General features: G+C 35.8%; 1 protein-coding gene across 2 annotated transcripts; it reads left to right on the top strand.

Moving 5' to 3' along the window:
• Positions 1-2,287: 2,287 nt before the first annotated feature.
• Positions 2,288-13,250, top strand: LOC112138307 (G2/M phase-specific E3 ubiquitin-protein ligase). 2 transcript variants are annotated; one of them, XM_024260873.2, is made up of 13 exons: positions 2,288-2,581; positions 4,438-4,554; positions 5,222-5,478; positions 5,559-5,666; positions 6,484-6,531; positions 6,622-6,671; positions 8,925-9,021; positions 9,224-9,438; positions 9,553-9,820; positions 9,932-10,086; positions 10,852-10,905; positions 11,014-11,090; positions 11,637-13,250. In XM_024260873.2, the coding sequence occupies exons 1-13, from the start codon at positions 2,389-2,391 to the stop codon at positions 11,885-11,887; spliced, it is 1,890 nt and encodes a 629-aa protein (XP_024116641.1). In that variant the 5' UTR covers positions 2,288-2,388; the 3' UTR covers positions 11,888-13,250. The 2 variants fall into 2 exon arrangements, with proteins under 2 accessions (XP_024116641.1, XP_024116640.1); XM_024260872.2 differs by having other exon boundaries at positions 2,296-2,581; positions 10,852-11,090.
• Positions 13,251-18,307: the final 5,057 nt, after the last annotated feature.

Below are 18,307 nucleotides of genomic sequence, written 5' to 3'. Positions count from 1 at the left end.
TTTGTGGTCCATAAAGTGAGGCTGCACTACATGGAAAAATGAAATGCACTGGAGATTCACAGTGCCACTGCATGAGAGTGGCTGTTAGTGTTTAGGGTTTTATTTGTGATATTTTGATGATATTTCAGCTTAGGATTGTAAATGTCAGCCATGTAATTTTTTATACTGGAGAACATCCTCTTGTAGGATTAATAAAGGTACTCTATTTATGTTTCTATTATTTAAGGCCATGTCGTGTGATACTGTAAGAGAAGTTTTGTTTATTAAATAAAGCAGGAGATGTGAAGAAAAGAACAATGTGTTTGACGTCTATGACTTTGAGATTTACAGTGGTTCTTAATTTAAAAAAATGCAGGCATGATCAGTTTACAAGATAAAAATTTAAACTAAGCTTGTCTTTTCACATTTAATCTTTTAGGTAAAGTTACCTTTATATTAATTAGTTTGACTTCATTGAGGTGCAAATAGAAGTAATAAATAAAATGGTCACTAGGTGGCCTATAACCAAGTGAGCACAGGTTTTCCACATCAGATTTCAGTATTATCCTTGCAAACAAGACTTTTTTTTAACATGGTATTTCTGTATATTTTCTATTTCTCTCTAACAGTTATGGACAAATTTTCAGGTAACGTTCAAAAAGTTGGTTTGAGAAACAGTGGATTACATTTTTGTTAACAACAAGAAATACTTTTGCAGAACCTGTCATTTATTTTGAGGAATCCTACTTTTTAGTCTATGGCCACAGTAAGAGATACTAATAAAAATACATATATATATATATATATACTGCTCACAAAAATTAAAGGAACACTTAGGGCCTCGAATGAATTGTATTTAACCTGTATGATAAATTTCTTGTTGGTTAAGCAGCTGTGGGCCTCGTTAATCAATTTCAGCCGTACTGGTGTTCATGGACTTAACAAGTGCACTACAGTGGTAACAATTAGAAAACCCTCCGAAGAGGACTGGTGTTACATGTAGAGGTCATTTCAAGTCTTTCATTATTGATCATTTTTGGATGGTTTTCCATTCGTGCTAATTTTGGCTTGATAATTATCACGACTGGTAGTATGAGGCGATTCCTTAACCAAAGAGAAGTTGCACGTGTTCTCCAACTAGCACATCCACAGGTGTTGCATCAAGAAATTTTAGTGTGTAACCCAGCACAATCTTCAGAACATGGATGAGATTTCAGGATACTGGTGGTTATTCTGGAAAAGCTGGACAGGGCTGCAGAAGGTCCTCAACCCCTCAGTAGAACCCATACCTGCTCCTATGTGCAAGGCAGAACAGGCTGAGCACTGCCTGTGCCCTATAGAAGGACCTCCAGAGGGCCACTGGTGTGATTGTCTCTATCCAAACCATAAGGAACAGAATTCATGAAGATGGCCTGAGGGCGCCACGTCCTGTAGTGGGTCCTGTGTTCACTGCCCAGAACCGTGGAGCTCGACTTGAAATTGCTATAGAACTCCATAATTGTCAAATCCACCACTGGCGCCCTGTACTTGTCACAGACGAGAGCAGGTTCACCCTGAGCACCTGTGATAGACGTGTAAGAGTTTGGAGAAGACAAGGAGAACGTTATGCTGCCTGCTATGTCGTTCAACATGACAGGTTTGGTGGTGGGTCAGTGATGGTCTGGGGAGGCATATCCATGGAGGGACGGACAGACCTCTACTGCCTAGGAAATGGTGCTCTGACTGTCATAAGGTATTCAGATGAAATCTTTAAACCCATTGTCAGACCCTACCCTGGTGCAGTAGGTCCTGGTTTCCTCCTAATGCACGACAATGCCCAGCCTCACGTGGCAAGAGTACGCAGGCAGTACCAGGAGGATGAAGCCCAATGAGGAAAATTTCCTTTGTGATTTTTGCCTTGAAAATAAATATGCAACAGTGGTTGAATATGATTGCCACTTTCATCATAATAATCTTATTAGTTCAAAAATTTGTAAATATAAAGAGCCTTATTAATATATAGACAATGGTCCAACATGAAAAGATCAAATTTATTTTCTAAATTAAATTATTTTAAAAATGTCATTAAAATGTATTATTGAAGACATGTAGTAGCCTGTGGTAAACATGCCATAATAGAAAAACAATATTGGTAAAAGTTATAACTTGAATCACTTATGATTAAGAACATATTACGTGTTTTAAAAAAATATATATTTAGGAATAACATGATAATAAAGATGTGTCAGAGAAAAAGTTGTTAATTTGAACAATAAAAAGGTTTATCGAGTTTTTTTAAATTTATTTTAGATAAATAGAAGTATTTACTTTTCGCTGTCTGGGACCAACACTTACTTTTAATTTGAAATGCCTTGGGGGAGGGGTCATTCAGTCGAGTTCTAATACACTGAATGGCGCGACAGAGCAAAAATGGCCACTTCATCGAGCGCGGGAAGTGCAGCATCAGAGGAGGCTACACAAGAAAATAGTATTAACATTGTTATCAACCGTGTTTGGAATGCTCTCAATATGGCACGACAAGAGTTGTCTGTGCACAGGGATGACGACAATTTGTTGAGATCCACCAGGAGATCTTTTCGGCGGAGAAGACGACAATTGAGCGGTAAGTTGATAATACATATAATATTAAATTATGCTCACTATATATTGGAATTGTTCACCACCCACACCCCCAACACATTTTACAAAATCTAATGATAAAAATAAATAAATGAAAATATAAAATCCATTGGATATATCTTTGCATATACATTTGTTAGCATTGTCAGACCTAGCTAACATTTCTAAGTCGATATAACATCGCATTACATTCAGTAAATCCAGTGTAAGCTGGACTTGACTGCTAAATAAGTACGTGCAAAAAGTTGTAAGTGATAAAGTCAAGAACTTGCTAAAATATTATTGAAATATGAGTTATGAATAAAATAAGAAAAATGTCTAATTTTCACAGAAATGTTAGCCAAACTAAATATATATATAAATAGCATAATTCAGAAATTTAAGATGGACCTCAAAATAAGCCGGAACAAACTTGAAAAATTGTTCAAATAGCAAAAAAAAGAAAAGAAAAAAAAACCTGCTAGCATCATGCTAACATTTTAGTTATTAATCAAATTAGCCTTAAAAACTGAAGAAATTGTCTAAGATCAGCCAGCATGTTGCTAAAATAAAAGCTCAATTGAAAATTACCATAAAGCAGCATAATTTCAGAACATTTAATTTAGAATTGTGTCATTTAGCTGGGAATATATGCAGAAGTTCACAAGACTTATATATTTGGACGAATTTTAGCAATCTCTGACTCATTTCCAATCAGTCATATCTTGCTTAAAAATAAAATAATTATAAAGTTTATGAAGAACACAATCTTATCATCTATATATTAATAATAATTTTAAACTAAATAGCTGCTTTTGATTCAGGTCTGGGTTAAAGGCCAATTTCCATTTCAGAATTCAGTCACTTTTGAAAAAGTTTAAGTTAAGTAGAAATATATGTCACTCCTAAAATAAAATAAACATGATTGTTGCGAACAGACACATTTAAGTTGTTATCAGAAAATATATTATTACTACAATAGCTTGTTCCACTTGATATATTTTGGGTAATAAAGACTTTACATTTTTTACTCTAATCTAAATTAAGTAATTTGGCAATTTTTTTAGTAGACATTTGCTGAAAATGTATTAGTCCAGGCAGAACAGATGAAGAACAATATTCCTATTTACAACTGTGGCCTGGCAAAAGGTATACTCTTTAAAAAAGAAAGAAACGAGGTTACATGAGTAAGAAATCAAACTGACAAGAATGAGAACACTTATACTTACACTAAAGACACAATAATGGATTAGTAAAATAAAGATAAAAAAGTTGATCATTTCACCAAATGACATTAGACTCATTCCTTGGCTAAGTTAAACTAATGCAATGTCTCACTTTAAAAATAATTTAAACAAAATTTATTAGACTATCTCGTACTTCGAATTTCAATTTTAAGATAATTCGTAAGTTATTATTTGTTCCCTCTATCAGGTTTCCCCTTTCAACACTATGCATTAAGTCTTTCCTAAATCTTTTTTTAACTAAACAACTACAACAATACATAATTATACAATATAAAACCTTTTAATATAAAAAACACTTTTTTTTCAGTTATTGCAAACAAACTGAGGGTGGAATTTCATTAATAAACAACAAAAATAACACTAAAAATGCCGTCCATTAAAGATCATACTTAAAAAAAGCAAAAAAAAAAGGCTCTCAGTAAAAATACACCTGCGCTTCAGGATCTAGTGTACCCTCATCTGCAAACGCTATCCCCAAATTTCTATGGAGCTGTTTTTTTCATCAAATGTGAAATATACAAATTAGCTAGATTTAATTGATAATCTATACTCAACACAACTTTTGATAACAGTATTTCATAATGTACTCTTATAAATTATGTTTCTTTTGCAGACAGAGATGGTGCTTCAAACAGGACATGGAAGGTTCGGTTGTTCCTTCTGGCAAAGTCAGATCAGCAGTCTATTCCCTCTCCAACAGAGTGCTGTGAACTAATAAGACATGGCTTGGGTAAGTACTTTTTTGTATTATATAGAACAGTTTAGCAAGAACAAATTGCTATATAGATAGATAGCTCGATAGATAGATAGATAGTTCGATTGATCGATAGATCGATCGATCGGTTTGTAACTACACCACACTAACAAGGGGCTGCACGGTGGCGCAGTGGTTAGCGCTCTCGCCTCACAGCGAGAAGGCCCCGGTTCAAATACCGGCTGGGACCTTTCTGTGTGGAGTTTGCAGGTTCTCCCCGTGCATGCGTGGGTTTTCACCGGGGACTCCGGCTTCCTCCCACCGTCCAAAAACATGCTTCATAGGTTAATTGGTGACTCTAAATTACCCCTAGGTGTGAATGTGAGAGTGAATGGGTGTGTGATTGAGGCCCTGCGACGGACTGGCGACCTGTCCAGGGTGTACCCCGCCTTCGCCCTTCAGTAGCCGGGATAGGCTCCGGCACCCCCGCGACCCCGAACGGGACAAAGCGGTCAAGAAAATGGATGGATGGATGGACCACACTAACAGAGTCCAACTACAGTAACCCTAACTGCACTTACAGAGAACTATAACAGTAACACAAATACTACCTAAAATTGATAAATAATCTAATTTAATTAATTTGGTAATGCACTAATTACATTGTTCCAAAAAGTTATTATATGGCATCTTTCTATTACAGGAAGTCAAACAGAGGAACTTACTCGAGGGCCAGAGGACTTCCCGAAGCTTAGCTGGACCGCATTACAGCTCAAAAATTACATTTGCCAAAAATACACCAAAGTAAACTTGCACCTCATTGGCTTTGATCTTGCTCGTGCTGACAAAAACAAGCATCTTTATAAAATCACAGGAAACACTGTGGCAGATCTTAGAAAAGAGCTTGGACGGAGTAGACTTTATGTCATTCCTCACTCAGACATCTCCCTGCCATCAACTGTAAGTTAACTTTTTGAACTTTGTGGAGTGTACGGTTACTCACAGATTATTGTCAAAGTAATAAGTTTGTTTTGTTATAGAGCTTGGCTACAGCAACATCTACAGCTGAACCAACACCGATGAATGAAGAGGCTCCCCAGCACTATGAAGCTGTGCTCACTACACAAAATGAATCTAGCAACTCGCTGGTATGTTTTTGTTACTTGTCTATAACAACTATCTAGTGTCACATCAAAGTAAATGAAAGATTTATGTTTATTTATGCTAATTTATGCACGTCTTTTTTATATTGTAAATCAGGGGCCACCTAACTTTTTTATTTGAGGGCCACATAATGGCCCAATCCGAATACTGCGGAATTTGGACCCCTCTGTTTGGAGTGTGAAACTTCAAAAATAATTATTCCCTACACAACTTTGACTTCAACTGCCACTTCAAATCAAGTGGAAGGGCTAAGGGGAAGTGAGAAGGGGAGTATTAGGATCAGGTCAATATCTTTCTTCTCTGAATTTAGGGTCGGGGTAAGTGTATAGGTTAAAAAAAAAGTGTAACAGTCACAGGGACTGTCTAATAGCAAACATTTATAGTTTTGCTGAAAGCCACACATTACAAATTATTAAGACACCTTTCTGTCAGAAAAGATAAGACTATTACATAAAAAATGAACCAACAAATAGGCTATGACAGTCCCTTTCAGACATTTGATGGCTGAAACTCCTCAGACACTTCAAAGTTGATGCCAAACAATAATCAATAGTTTTATAAATTCAGGATCTTCGTACAACGTTGAAATAAGTTTTCATGTTCTAAGTCAGTTTTGAATGAAAAATGCAAAAAAAGTGTTATTGTTTTGGGGGGACTAGGACAAAGATGTATGTGTTCTGTCGGGGCGGTATTGTGAGAAACCCAAGGTAAATTTCACAGATTGAGTAATGGGGAGGCCTTGTGTTTTTGTGACACAGATTTTGTGAGACTAATATTTAGATTAATTTATTTTTATTAAAGGCAGAAACATTGGATCCAGAAGAATGGCAAAATGCAGGAACACCAGAGGTAAATCTTAAGTAATATTGTAATCAGATTGCAACTTAAATGGTGGTAACAACATTTTTTGGTTTACCTGTCATGATACATGTTCTGCAGGTGTACTACAGGCGAAGACATCTTGATCCAACCGTTGAAGATATCAATAGGTATTTTATGGATTTCCTAAATATATTTATAGTTTTGAATAGTGTTCATATTTGTAATTGTTTTATTTCAAACTGCAGCATAATTGATTTATTGAACATAATTTAATAGACTTTGAATGTTCTAAAAACCCTTTTCATGTAACATCACACTGCTGGTCATGTGCAGAGTTGTTTATACGGCTTAGAATGGCAAAGCTGATAGCTGACCACTGTTAAAAGCAATTTTAAAGAATTAATTAAAAGCAACCTTGTGGTATCGAAAAAGAAGAGACTTCTTATCTTCTCAACATGAAGCTTCATTTAATCATGTGCCAACTGAATTAAGTAATCTTATATATAAAGAGCAATCAGGCCACACCCTCAACAGCCGCATAACCTGCTGGGTGTGAAATCCCAGATCAGGGGAAGAAGCACAACCTAAAACATTGTTAATTAAATTTTGACAACATTTATTTCATAAATACAACACCTGGTTGTTTTCGTTTTCCCCTCTTAGATCGTTTTCTTATATCATATTGCAAATGTCAGTAATCCTGCCTTCAGTCAAACCGCACCAAATCAGCCGCCTCCACAAATTCTTATGTGTGTAAAATCTTATGTATGACATTAAACGATTCCAGGATAATTTCTCTCTGACAACACAGTTAAATTTTGACTAAGGTTACAAGTAATTCATATAGTGCTTCTTGTTTAATTATGAAGTTATCTGTATTTTTTTTCTTTTAATCTGTTCAAGATAACATTAATGATAGCTTTGGGGATGAGCCATAAAGCTTTAAATGATCTCCTCTGACCAGTTAAAGTTGCCTAAATTACCATCCACACTCAATCTTTGTGTTAGGTATAAACAACCTTAAACATTTTTTCTGTGAGAAAGTGAAGAGAAGGATCCTTTACAAATACTTGCAGGAAAGATGGACAAAGAAACTCCACAACTTCTCTTTCCGGTCTGAAATTCTCTGTTGAGGTCTTTCGTTTTTATTATGTTTTGTGCAGTTACAAGTTACATTTACGTTTGCGGCTCTAAATGGATGATGGAAGAAAAAGTAGAAAACAGTGTCACTGTCATTAATATCACATTTCAATTACAGCCGGGCAACATAGTAAAAAAAATATATTGATTGTATTTATTCAAATTTTTATTTTTGATTTAAATAGAATTTCTTTATCCCACTTTGTATTTTTCTTAACCAAGGTTAAAAACTATTCTACTTTAGCATGTCTTTTGTAATTGTTTTCAATGAAAAAGTGTAACTAAATAAGAGCTGTAAAAATGTTGGTAGAACAATGCAACAGGTGTTTTGTGAGCTACGGCAAGCTTAAGCATCCTGTAAAAAGCAAGTAAGTAATTGATCAGCTGAACACTTTTAGAATCACTTTCAGAATCTGAACTTTCAAAAACCTTGATCAGAATAAACAAAACTGATTAAAACAAAAACCCTAGAAATATTTTTATGTAAAAAAATGTTTGTCATTTTATTTTATTATATTCTTTGTCAACCTTCTGTTTAAGTTCAGCAGTAATATAAACATTATAAAAAATATAAAAATTAATTATTGTTTTTTTATCATTTAAAAACAAAACCCGACAATTCCCTCTACAGTTTCCTATCCCTAATGTTCCTCAACATGTTATGTTCTAAGCATTACATATTGTTGCAGAGCCTGTATGAAGAAAGTTTTGTTTTCCGTGACAGAATCATCTGATTCATGTTGATAACATCTGCCTTTCAGCAGTGCAACGATGCGTTTCTCAACTTCAGAATAAGCTCGAGTTACGTTAATTGCGTCATCTGTTGAAGACTTATCAAAGCCAAAATACAGTTTTTGCTCTAATGTCTTAGCTTAGTAATACGTGTAAAGAAGTGTGTGTAAGTAAAATCAGCCAAAATAGAACCTATTGGATTAATATATACTCAAATGAAAGGTTGATATTTTCAATAAAACATCAAATATTGGAGGATTATTCCAATCTGTATTTACATTTGTGTACAATATAAGACAGGAAAATAAAGTACATTTCAGCAGGACATTCAGAAAATAAATATAGTAACTTTTTCTGTAGAAATTGATAGGGTTAGCTACAGTATATTATTTATGTTAATTTGTATTAAACAGCGTTCAGCTGTCAGCTTTGACGCTCTAAATCCGTACACCGGATGTAACTATACACATTTTTCGACCTGTCGCCATTTTGTCTGACGTCAGCGTGAAAAGGTTGATATAACATTCTAATAAAAACATTCTTTTTAGATCAAGCATGGACCACTTCCTCATCGCTGATGACTCAGACGAAGAGGAAGACAGAGACATTGTGCCCCATGACCTGGCTTCCGATGATCCTTTTTCAGTATGTTTTTTTAACTGTCTTTAAAGTATCCCAAGAATTACATCTGGTTACATATAGAGAGAGAGAGAGAGAGAGAGAGAGAGAGAGAGAGAGAGAGAGAGAGAGAGAGAGAGAGAGAGAGAGAGAGAGAGAGAGAGAGAGAGAGAGAGAGAGAGATATTTATATAAATATAAATATATATCTTTTTTTTATCATCAATCAGGATGAAATGGACATTGTTACTATCATGAAAATGTTTCGGGAGAAACATTTGACAGACGGCCAGAATTTAAGTGTAATCATTCGAAGGAGGAAACTGCTCGAAAGCGCAGTCAAAGCCATTAAGCGACCAACATTCATCTGGACTACCACTCCACATATCGAATTTGTGGGAGAGGAAGCAGATGACCTTGGAGGGCCACAAAGAGAGTTTTTCAGGTCAGGAGTTTTATGCACTATTATGCATGTCTTAAAGGGTCATGTACGAATGTTGGATTAAATTGTTTCTGACGAGTGATTTAACATAGTCTTTTTTCACTTCTGTTTTACTAGACTATTGATGAAAGAGGTCCAAGGTTCATTTGGCATTTTCGAGGGGAAACCTGGACAGGTTTTGATGACATACGACCAAGCAGCTTTAGAACAACAGAAATATTTCCTTGGTGGAAATCTAGTTGCTTGGTCTGTTGTTCATGGAGGCCCATCAATTAAATGCCTTGATCCAACCCTCTTCCAGCTCATGTGTGGCCAGGAACCAAGGCTTGAAGAGTTTGACTGGAGTGTTATCCCAGATGTGGAAATCCAATCCAAACTTCAAAAGGTAATTATATTAATAGTTCTTCTTGTAGACTGCACATAAGTCCAACTTTGACATTCATCTATAAAGTAATTTAGTTATGAATTTAAAGACATATTAATATTTTTTTATTAGATACAGGAATGTAAAACATCGGCTGACCTGACTTCAATAAAGCAAACCTTGGGAGACTGGATTGCTGATTGTGGGATCCCACAGATCTTCAGTGCCAGTGTGGATGACATTCCAAAAATCTATGGAAATGTGGTGAAACACTGCATTTTTCTGAGGTATAAACAAACACTTATTTGACATAAGTTAGACATTAAGGTGTACTTTTGCTGCATAAATACATTAGAATTAGATACATTAGAATAAATTAGAGGTGTTTAACAATGACATCATTGGAATAAAGGTGCTCTCCTTCATTTGCTTGGAACCCAAAGTATTCGCAAAAAGCATAATTTTTGTGCTTTTTCCTGACATCTTTCTTCCCGTCACTTGCTCGTGTGCCTGTCACACATACTTGCAGTAAAGTGCTGATGTCACAAGTTGAGGATGGTCCTCAGCAGATTATTCTTCCATTCCTTTTTTTCATCTTCTTGTCCGCATTGTCCCTTTCGGGATCTTTTTGGTTGACAGAGCCTAACCCGGCTACTGATGGGGAGAGGCGGGGTTTACCCTGGAGAGGTCGCCAGTCTGTCGCAGGGCCTCAATCACACACACACATACACTCTCGCATTCAAAATTACGGACAGTTTAGAGTCACCAATTAACCTATGAAGCATGCCTTTAGACGGTAAGAGGAAGCCGGAGTCCCCGGTGAAAACCCACACATACACGGGGAGTACATGCAAAGTCCACACAGAAAGATCCCAGTTGATGTTTTTCTAATTCCCCAGCCGGGATTTCAACCGGGGCCTTCTTGATTTGAAATTTATCTTTAAACAGCAGGTGTATGCTGCCACGCTTTCTGATGTAATTACAGATTTGTGTAGAAGTCCTTATTGACAAATAATGTCTATTCCAATCTAATTTCTCTTGTGTGCTTCCAGAACTTCCAAACCAATCCAGCAGTTCACTGAGGGGATGAATGCTTTTGGAAACCTGTGGGATGTGGTGACCAAAAACTGGATTGCCTTTCTACCACTTTTCACAAACATGCAGGAGCCTCTGTCAAAAGATGCTTTCAGATGTCTTCTTACATACAATTACAGCTCTAGAGGAAGTAACCAGCGGGAGGCAGAGGAGGAGACTATATACTGCTGGGAACAGGTCCTTAATATGATTGAAGGTATACTTTTATTTTAATTTTTAATGACAAAGTATAACATGTATTTAAATTGCAAAGTAACACAAAACACAAACAATCATTTAGTCAAGGTGTGGGTTAAAAAGTGATTTGACAAACCTAAATGTTATACATCACTGCACAGGCTTCTTCAAAACAAGCTTTGCTGCGTATGCTTGATTAAAATAATTGATTATTAATAATCGAATTGATGCTTTATTTAACCTATCGTGATAATCAGCACACATTTTAACGTCACAATGCAGTGCATGACACATCACAAAGTCAGCATAAAAAAATATATAAACAGAAAAAAATTACACTACAGTAGTGCAAATTGTTAGGAGATTTATTTATCTAGGAAGTGATCATGGAATAAGTGGTAATATGTCCTTCGAAATGTGGAACATATAAAAATAATGCACTTTAAATCAGTGCCCTAATTTTGCTTAGCGTTGTATGGTTAAAGCATTCACAGTACGTGCTTATGTCTTTGTCTGTCATTATACCTTATTTATGTTAGTATTGCTATTTTGTATTACTTGGCAGACAAATCTTCTGATTTGAGCTATGAAGACCTGCTCATTTTCATCACGGGAGCAGATGAAGTTCCTACACTGGGTTTCACATCCAAGCCAAGTGTGGACTTCTACACTCAAGAAGATGGGCAACGCCGTCTGCCATACTCATCAACTTGTGCAATGGTTTTGTTCTTGCCAAGAGGAGTAACAGAAGAAGGAGAACTTCATGACATGCTTTGCCAGTGTGTCAGAGAATGCATTGGATTTGGGAAAGTTTAGCCTGTCATTTTGACTCCTGTCACCGCTGACTAGTTTTTTTTCTACCCTAGGTTTGTTTAAAAAGTCACTATTATTTTGTTTATTAAACAAAGTCAACGTTCGTATTAACCCCAATCTAACATTGTACTTTCTGTTTTTGAATAATCATAACAATAATTTACTACACGGAATATTAAAAAAAGAAGTTGTTACAAAGCAAGATTTTTACCTTCAATGCTTGTTCATCATAAAGACAATTCCAAAAACTAAATGATAAAATTCCTTGGTTACTATATATTTTTTTTATTATTTTTGTTTATGAAGTAGTGTTGTCCAAGTTTAAATTAAAAGAGACTTCACTATTAAATGTGTTTGTTTGATCATTACACATTATACTTGAATACAAGTAAATTGTTTACATTTACGGAGGGTGGGCAAAAAAAATTAGAATGATGGAGGCGCTGCGGTCTTTAAATCCTTGCTAGAATGTTTCACCTATTTATACTTTTTATATTTTTTATTAATTGAGTTTGAGCACATGTATGAAGGCTACGCTCAATACTTTTTTTGACACTTTGGTAGAGAGAAGGAATGCTGTGAGACAGTTGCTGAGGACACTACAGCAACAAGGTATGAACTAGTAAGTGTTTTTCACACATAGATTGTGAGATGCACCACATTTCAGTGAGTTATTGCTTTTTTTAAGAGAGTTCTGTTAGGAAACTAAAAGGTTGTTATTACGGTGATGTCAGAGCTGTAGGGGGACGTGCCATGTAAAGAGACGCGTAACAGCACTTCATAAGTGTTGTCTGTGTTAAAAGTTATAATAATTAAGGAGTGGGTCCGTTTTTTCTTGTTTTACATTTTTTATGTTGCTTCAGTTCTACAACATTTACATCTTGTGAAAGAGTCTGAATGGTTCTTCCGTTTCAAGGAGCAGGATTTGAAGAAACAGGTTTTTTGAAGTCCATATTCTTGAAAATTTTCGGTATCAGAAATTAATGTGTTACTTCAAGCCTATGCCGACTACGACCACATTTTCCCCAAAAAGATGAACACAGCTTCATCGCTAAAACAGGGAAAAAATATCTGCAGTTAATGTATACGTCTACATTCGAATATTTTCAATACAGGGTAAGAACTAAATGGAAGTTGGTCTGGAAGGTACTTTTGTCACTAATTAAGGAATAGTTTTTGAGCTGTCAATAATTTAAAGAGTAATGCTTGAAGGATTGTTGGTGGAAAAGCCACACACATGAATAATACTGCCATCAAAAAATAAACACTCTTGCTACCTGGAATATGCTAAAACAAGTATTTATTTAATTACATTTTTAAATAATATAATAGTCAATGAAAAATGTTTTTAACTACATAAAAAAAAGTACCATAAAAAAAAATTTCCATGAGCGACAGTCCTTGCAATGACAGCCAGCTTCACTGATAATCGTCCTAATATATAACACATCTCTTGCAGCACAGTAATAACAATACAATACAATAAAAATCTGACACACGAATGTACATCAACTGTCATTCCTGGAATGCAAAAATATAATTAACCAAAATAAATTCTGTAGACAACTGTGCATCTAGTATGATATATTATTTACATTTAAAACACTTCTTACTGTTAACAAAATTCAGTTAAAAATAATACGATGAAACCAAAATAAGTTGGAGGACTCTTTCAAAAGCAGTGTCAGGGTCCACCGCAAGCCTTGAGGATCAATGTAGTAGACAAAGGAAAAGAGAATGAAGTCTGGTCTGAGTAGATGCAACTATGGAACTGGACTGACCAAGGAGTCTGGAGCAGACAGGCTGAGGGTGCCTGTGACTAACCTAGCTAGAAGCACAGACAATCAGGCAGCAAGTAGAGGACGGAGCAGCGCTTACATGCTGGAGCCTAAGAGTCACATTTGAAGCAGATGAGTAATGGATGAGGCATGTAAGGCAACTGAACTCTCTGCCCACTCAATACAGAGGAAGACGGATCCCGACATAACAATATTACTTTTATAGTATTATGATGACACAGAGAAACTTACGTGTCCTCAAAGAACTCAAACACCAAATTCTTGACAAAGCACATCTAATATGGGATTACATTAAGTCAAGAATGTCCTCAAAACAAAAAATGATTTAAGATTTCTAGTGTGGAAGAATATCAGTTAGGTTTGTAAGTTAGGTTTGTAAGCTGTTCTGAATCTCTGTGACACACAACAAGTATTTTTCTCTTAGATTTACTGTTCCAGCAATTGCATTGTGGACAACTTGCTCTTGCTGAGGTGAAAGATTGCTTGACTGTGGCTGCAGTAATGCTTCTTCAGAGCTTGCCTGCAACTGGGTGAGTTGTACACCATGTCTTGCCAAACAGCTTTCAAGGTTTTCCTGGGTGTAAGGGTCCTCTCCAAATACATTGTTTATAGCTGTTGACTGCTGCTCCCTGTTTGCTAGTATACCCTCAATCCAAATTTGATTTGGTGAGCGGTTATTTTCTGTTCTGATTTTATGGTTGTTCCAGGCACTTCTGAATATAGCCAGTCTTTTTTGTATTTCTGGCTTGTAAACTATTTGGAGTGCGGTTTTGTGAGTGCTATTATCAGGGTTTAATATACGCTCATCTTCAAATGAATAGAATAGCTCATAGAAGTACCGAATAACCTGCTGGAAAACATCTCTCCAAAGACGCTCAATACGCTGATTGTGTACTGATCGACCAGTTATATGCCTTCCATTCCCTTGTATAAGATTCATTAAAAAAGCTACAAGAGTGTTTTCTCCACCATGATCAGATCTCACTCGGGAAGGTAACCCATACAGACAGGTTGCTCTGACAAAATGAGTTAAAACTGTTAAAGCTGTATTGTCAGTGCTACAGTTTATATATGTTATCAGTCTGGAGTTCCCATCAATTCCAGCATGGGTCACAAGCCCCCACCTGTAAGACATTAAAAAAGGTGTTACTTATGCAATTCATCAATTGTGTCTAAATATTACACGTGACAATTAGTGGAGTTTAACATAAAATTCTATAACAAAATGTTATTAAAGGGCCTATAACATGATATTCTTAAGCCTTTCAGAGTAAACTGTATCCGCATGTATGATCATATATTAACTTTGACACACGGAATAATTAATTGTTTATGAGATTTTAGTTATTTTTGGTGAACTTTTTTACTACTAAAACTTGATTTCTGAGGCTACGCTTGTTTCTGTGTGCGGGAGAAATAAACTAAACATGAAGTGTTTTCTGTCAATTGCAGCAAGAATATAGTCTGTTAAATGAATGAGTGCAGAAGAGGTTGATCTATGAGATCTAAACCCATACTGATATTAAAAAAGTTAATTATTATTTTTGAAAAAAACATATACCATTTTTGTATTAAACATTTTTCAATTCTTTCTGAATTTCTAGAAACTATCCAAACGAACACTGCCATTACAAACTTTACTCAGCACTGAAGCAACTTAAAAATATTATGTATTACACACAAATTACTACAATATTTTAACTTTAAGATTCTTCCAATCTTACCTTGTTAATTCTGAAATTAAATTTCAAAATGTAAATGTTGTATATTAGATACTACTGTTTGTAATATTTATATGTCTGTTGTTGCAATTAGCATTGCTGTTTGCACTGAGGGATGGGAGAAATTCAATTTAATCTGTTCTAAGTATCACGTGTATTAAGCATATTTGACAATAAAGATGACTTGAGCTTCAACTTAAAGACAAACACACTGAACAGCTGTGGCCGACCCAGGAGAAGGAGTGAGGGAGTTTTAAAAAAAAAGGCTGGCGTCTGCAGTTACAAACACCTGCTTGAGCTGTCATTTATTGTAGATGAGACATAATTGGAAGACAAATTGTATCATGAAAATCATATTTTATTATTTTTGATGATCATTGCTAGCTCTGTGGAGAAAATTGGTATTCATGTTTAACTGGGGACGATGCTGTCATCGTCCCCAGATCCGATAGTGGAAGAGGCCGTTCTCAATTCTTTCATGTAAAGTCATGAGGACCCAGTCATTTCTGTAAGTTGGGCTTTTGTTGAAAGGGCATATTTTTAAAAGAATAATGTACACAGAAGTGTGTGGACAGAGAAAAATACCGCTTTGGGGTTGTTTATAATGACAAATGAACATTATAATACACTAAAAAAATGAAAAAGTTGATTTTGTATGGTAGGCCATTTAAATTGTATTTTATACAGAAAACAATATATTGCTGAAGCAACTATGTGGCAAAAAGTTATCAAACATGTTTTATTGGGACAAATGAATAAAGAAACAAGTGTTACACCGTCATGAACCAAAAATGAACCCCTAGAAAAATGTTAGATTTTAATGATCACTCACCTAATTAGACGCATGTGTCCATCTATGTGCCACAAACTATTAGGATGTGGCACATAGTATGCTCTTCTTGTGACAGTCTGACTCCATCTCTGAGCCGCCGCAGTTGGATCAATGCTGTTTAGTGCTTCTCGTACTCTTTGTCTTTGCACGGTGATTCCACTGGCATGCAGATAAGCTCTCATCATCTTAAAGGATGTCAAATTACAAAAAGTAAGATTACAGAGTGACAACATAATTATGCATTAAAAAAACACAAGTATTCTTACTTCAGAGCCAGATCTTGGAAACTGTTCATGAAGTCTTCTTACATGGTCATGAAGATCTGCATCAGTTATGTCCGTGAATCGGTTTCGCATTGAAATGCGAAAGTATTTCATTTTTTTATGCAGGTATGATGAGGAACAACCCAAAATCCTTGCCATGGCCTTCACTTTGAATCCTTGATTAAAGAGAAGTTCTATCTGCTCCCTTGTAACTGCAAGTGACGGTCTACCTCTATGTCCTGTTATTGAGAAGAAAAATCATTCTTTAAAGTTGTGAATAAAATTTGAAAGATTAGTTAACATTGAAAAATAATACAGGAAGGAAAGATTAATCCATAGGTGTGAGTATGTTTGAACAGTTGTCTCCCAGTGACCCAATGATCACCTGACAACTATTAAGGATTTACTCTGCCCTGTAGTACATGGGATAGGCTCATTGACAGAATATAGAAATGGATAAAACATCGTAGTGAGGCTACCCATAGAAAATGCCTTACCTCCGTTATCAGCTAAATTAAGTCTAATCGGTCACCATATTTCTGCCATGAAAGAACTGACAAAATAAAGGAATGCTGCCTATATGAAATACTGTATTATTGTGTATTGTTTTCATCACAGATAATGTAAATTATCAATGAGACCTAATGAGCACATTATAATGGATAACTATTTATTATTTGATTAAATTGAAAATTTGAAAATTTTTGTGGGACAGAGAATCTGTCAAGCTGGATCAGCTGTGGCCTGGTGGAGGCAGTGCCCCCTCTCATATTATGTGTAATGCGTGTTGAAAAAAAATTCAAACAAGAATATACATTTCCCAGTACCTTTGAAAGGGCCATACTATGATTTCATTAAGCGTTTCGGAGGCCATCAAAGAGCATCCCCAAGCCTCATCAGTGTGCTGTGGTTTGCGCAAATAAACATCTGAACTAAATTGTTATCATGCATCCACACCATTTTACAGTTAACTAAATAACAGAATATTATGTATATGTGTGGCACAACATGTGTGGATGTTGAAGCATTGTATGCCTATGGTGTACTGAATGATTTACCTATGGGTCTGACCAATTCATCTGGTTTGATTGTAGGAATAGCACCAGCTCTGAGATTTAGTCTATTGGCCAATCCACTTTGATACAAAGTTATCTAACAATCATCTGTGAAGTGGCGATCACAGACAAAGAGTTGCCAACTTGCCTGTCGCACTCCCAAAGAGAGAATCAAACCTCTACTGATGTGCTGGCTCTTCTTTGGAAGTTTAAACAAACATCTAAACGTGTCTGAGTCAAATCAGCTACATGAGAGACTTCTCAGTATTAAGTGCTTTGCTGATGATGAGTTATTGTTGTAGTGTACGGGCGGATGTTGCAGTACAGGGTCTTCCGGGAGGGCGCGGTTCACATCATGATGACATAAGCACAATTCTGTTATGTGGGTATGGGAGGGGCTGTTGCAGACAGTGAATGTTTTTAGAGGATTATCCATAAATGCATGAACGGATCAAAATGCCGTTTTGAGATTTTTTATAGAGAGGAATGAACATAATATTGCACTCAATATTAAAAAGTGTAACTTTCATGGTATTGCCCATTAAAGACAAACAACAATAATCAATACTGCTACATTGGGAATAAAGAAAATGGCGCAAGAACCGCATATAAAGACAAATGGATAATGTCAAACCATTAGTGCCATAACTTTTTTTCTAACACTTTCAAGCCTATAACACAGGGATACCACACTTTGAGAACTACTGATGTAATATTGTGTCTACACTGTAAATAGTGGGATTTGAGTTAAGT

Source organism: Oryzias melastigma, unplaced genomic scaffold, assembly GCF_002922805.2.
Source record: "Oryzias melastigma strain HK-1 unplaced genomic scaffold, ASM292280v2 sc00300, whole genome shotgun sequence".
Classification (NCBI taxonomy): Eukaryota; Metazoa; Chordata; class Actinopteri; order Beloniformes; family Adrianichthyidae; genus Oryzias; species Oryzias melastigma.
Note: the sequence above shows the minus strand (reverse complement) of the source record. Positions and strands in the feature narration are given on the sequence as shown.

Excerpts from the sequence above, each read along its gene's own strand:
- LOC112138307 (XM_024260872.2), top strand. The coding sequence starts at position 2,389 with ATGGCCACTTCATCGAGCGCGGGAAGTGCAGCATCAGAGGAGGCTACA. Across the intron at positions 10,087-10,851 it reads AAACACTGCATTTTTCTGAG|AACTTCCAAACCAATCCAGC; the intron begins GTATAAACAAAC and ends GTGTGCTTCCAG. Across the intron at positions 11,091-11,636 it reads GGTCCTTAATATGATTGAAG|ACAAATCTTCTGATTTGAGC; the intron begins GTATACTTTTAT and ends ATTACTTGGCAG.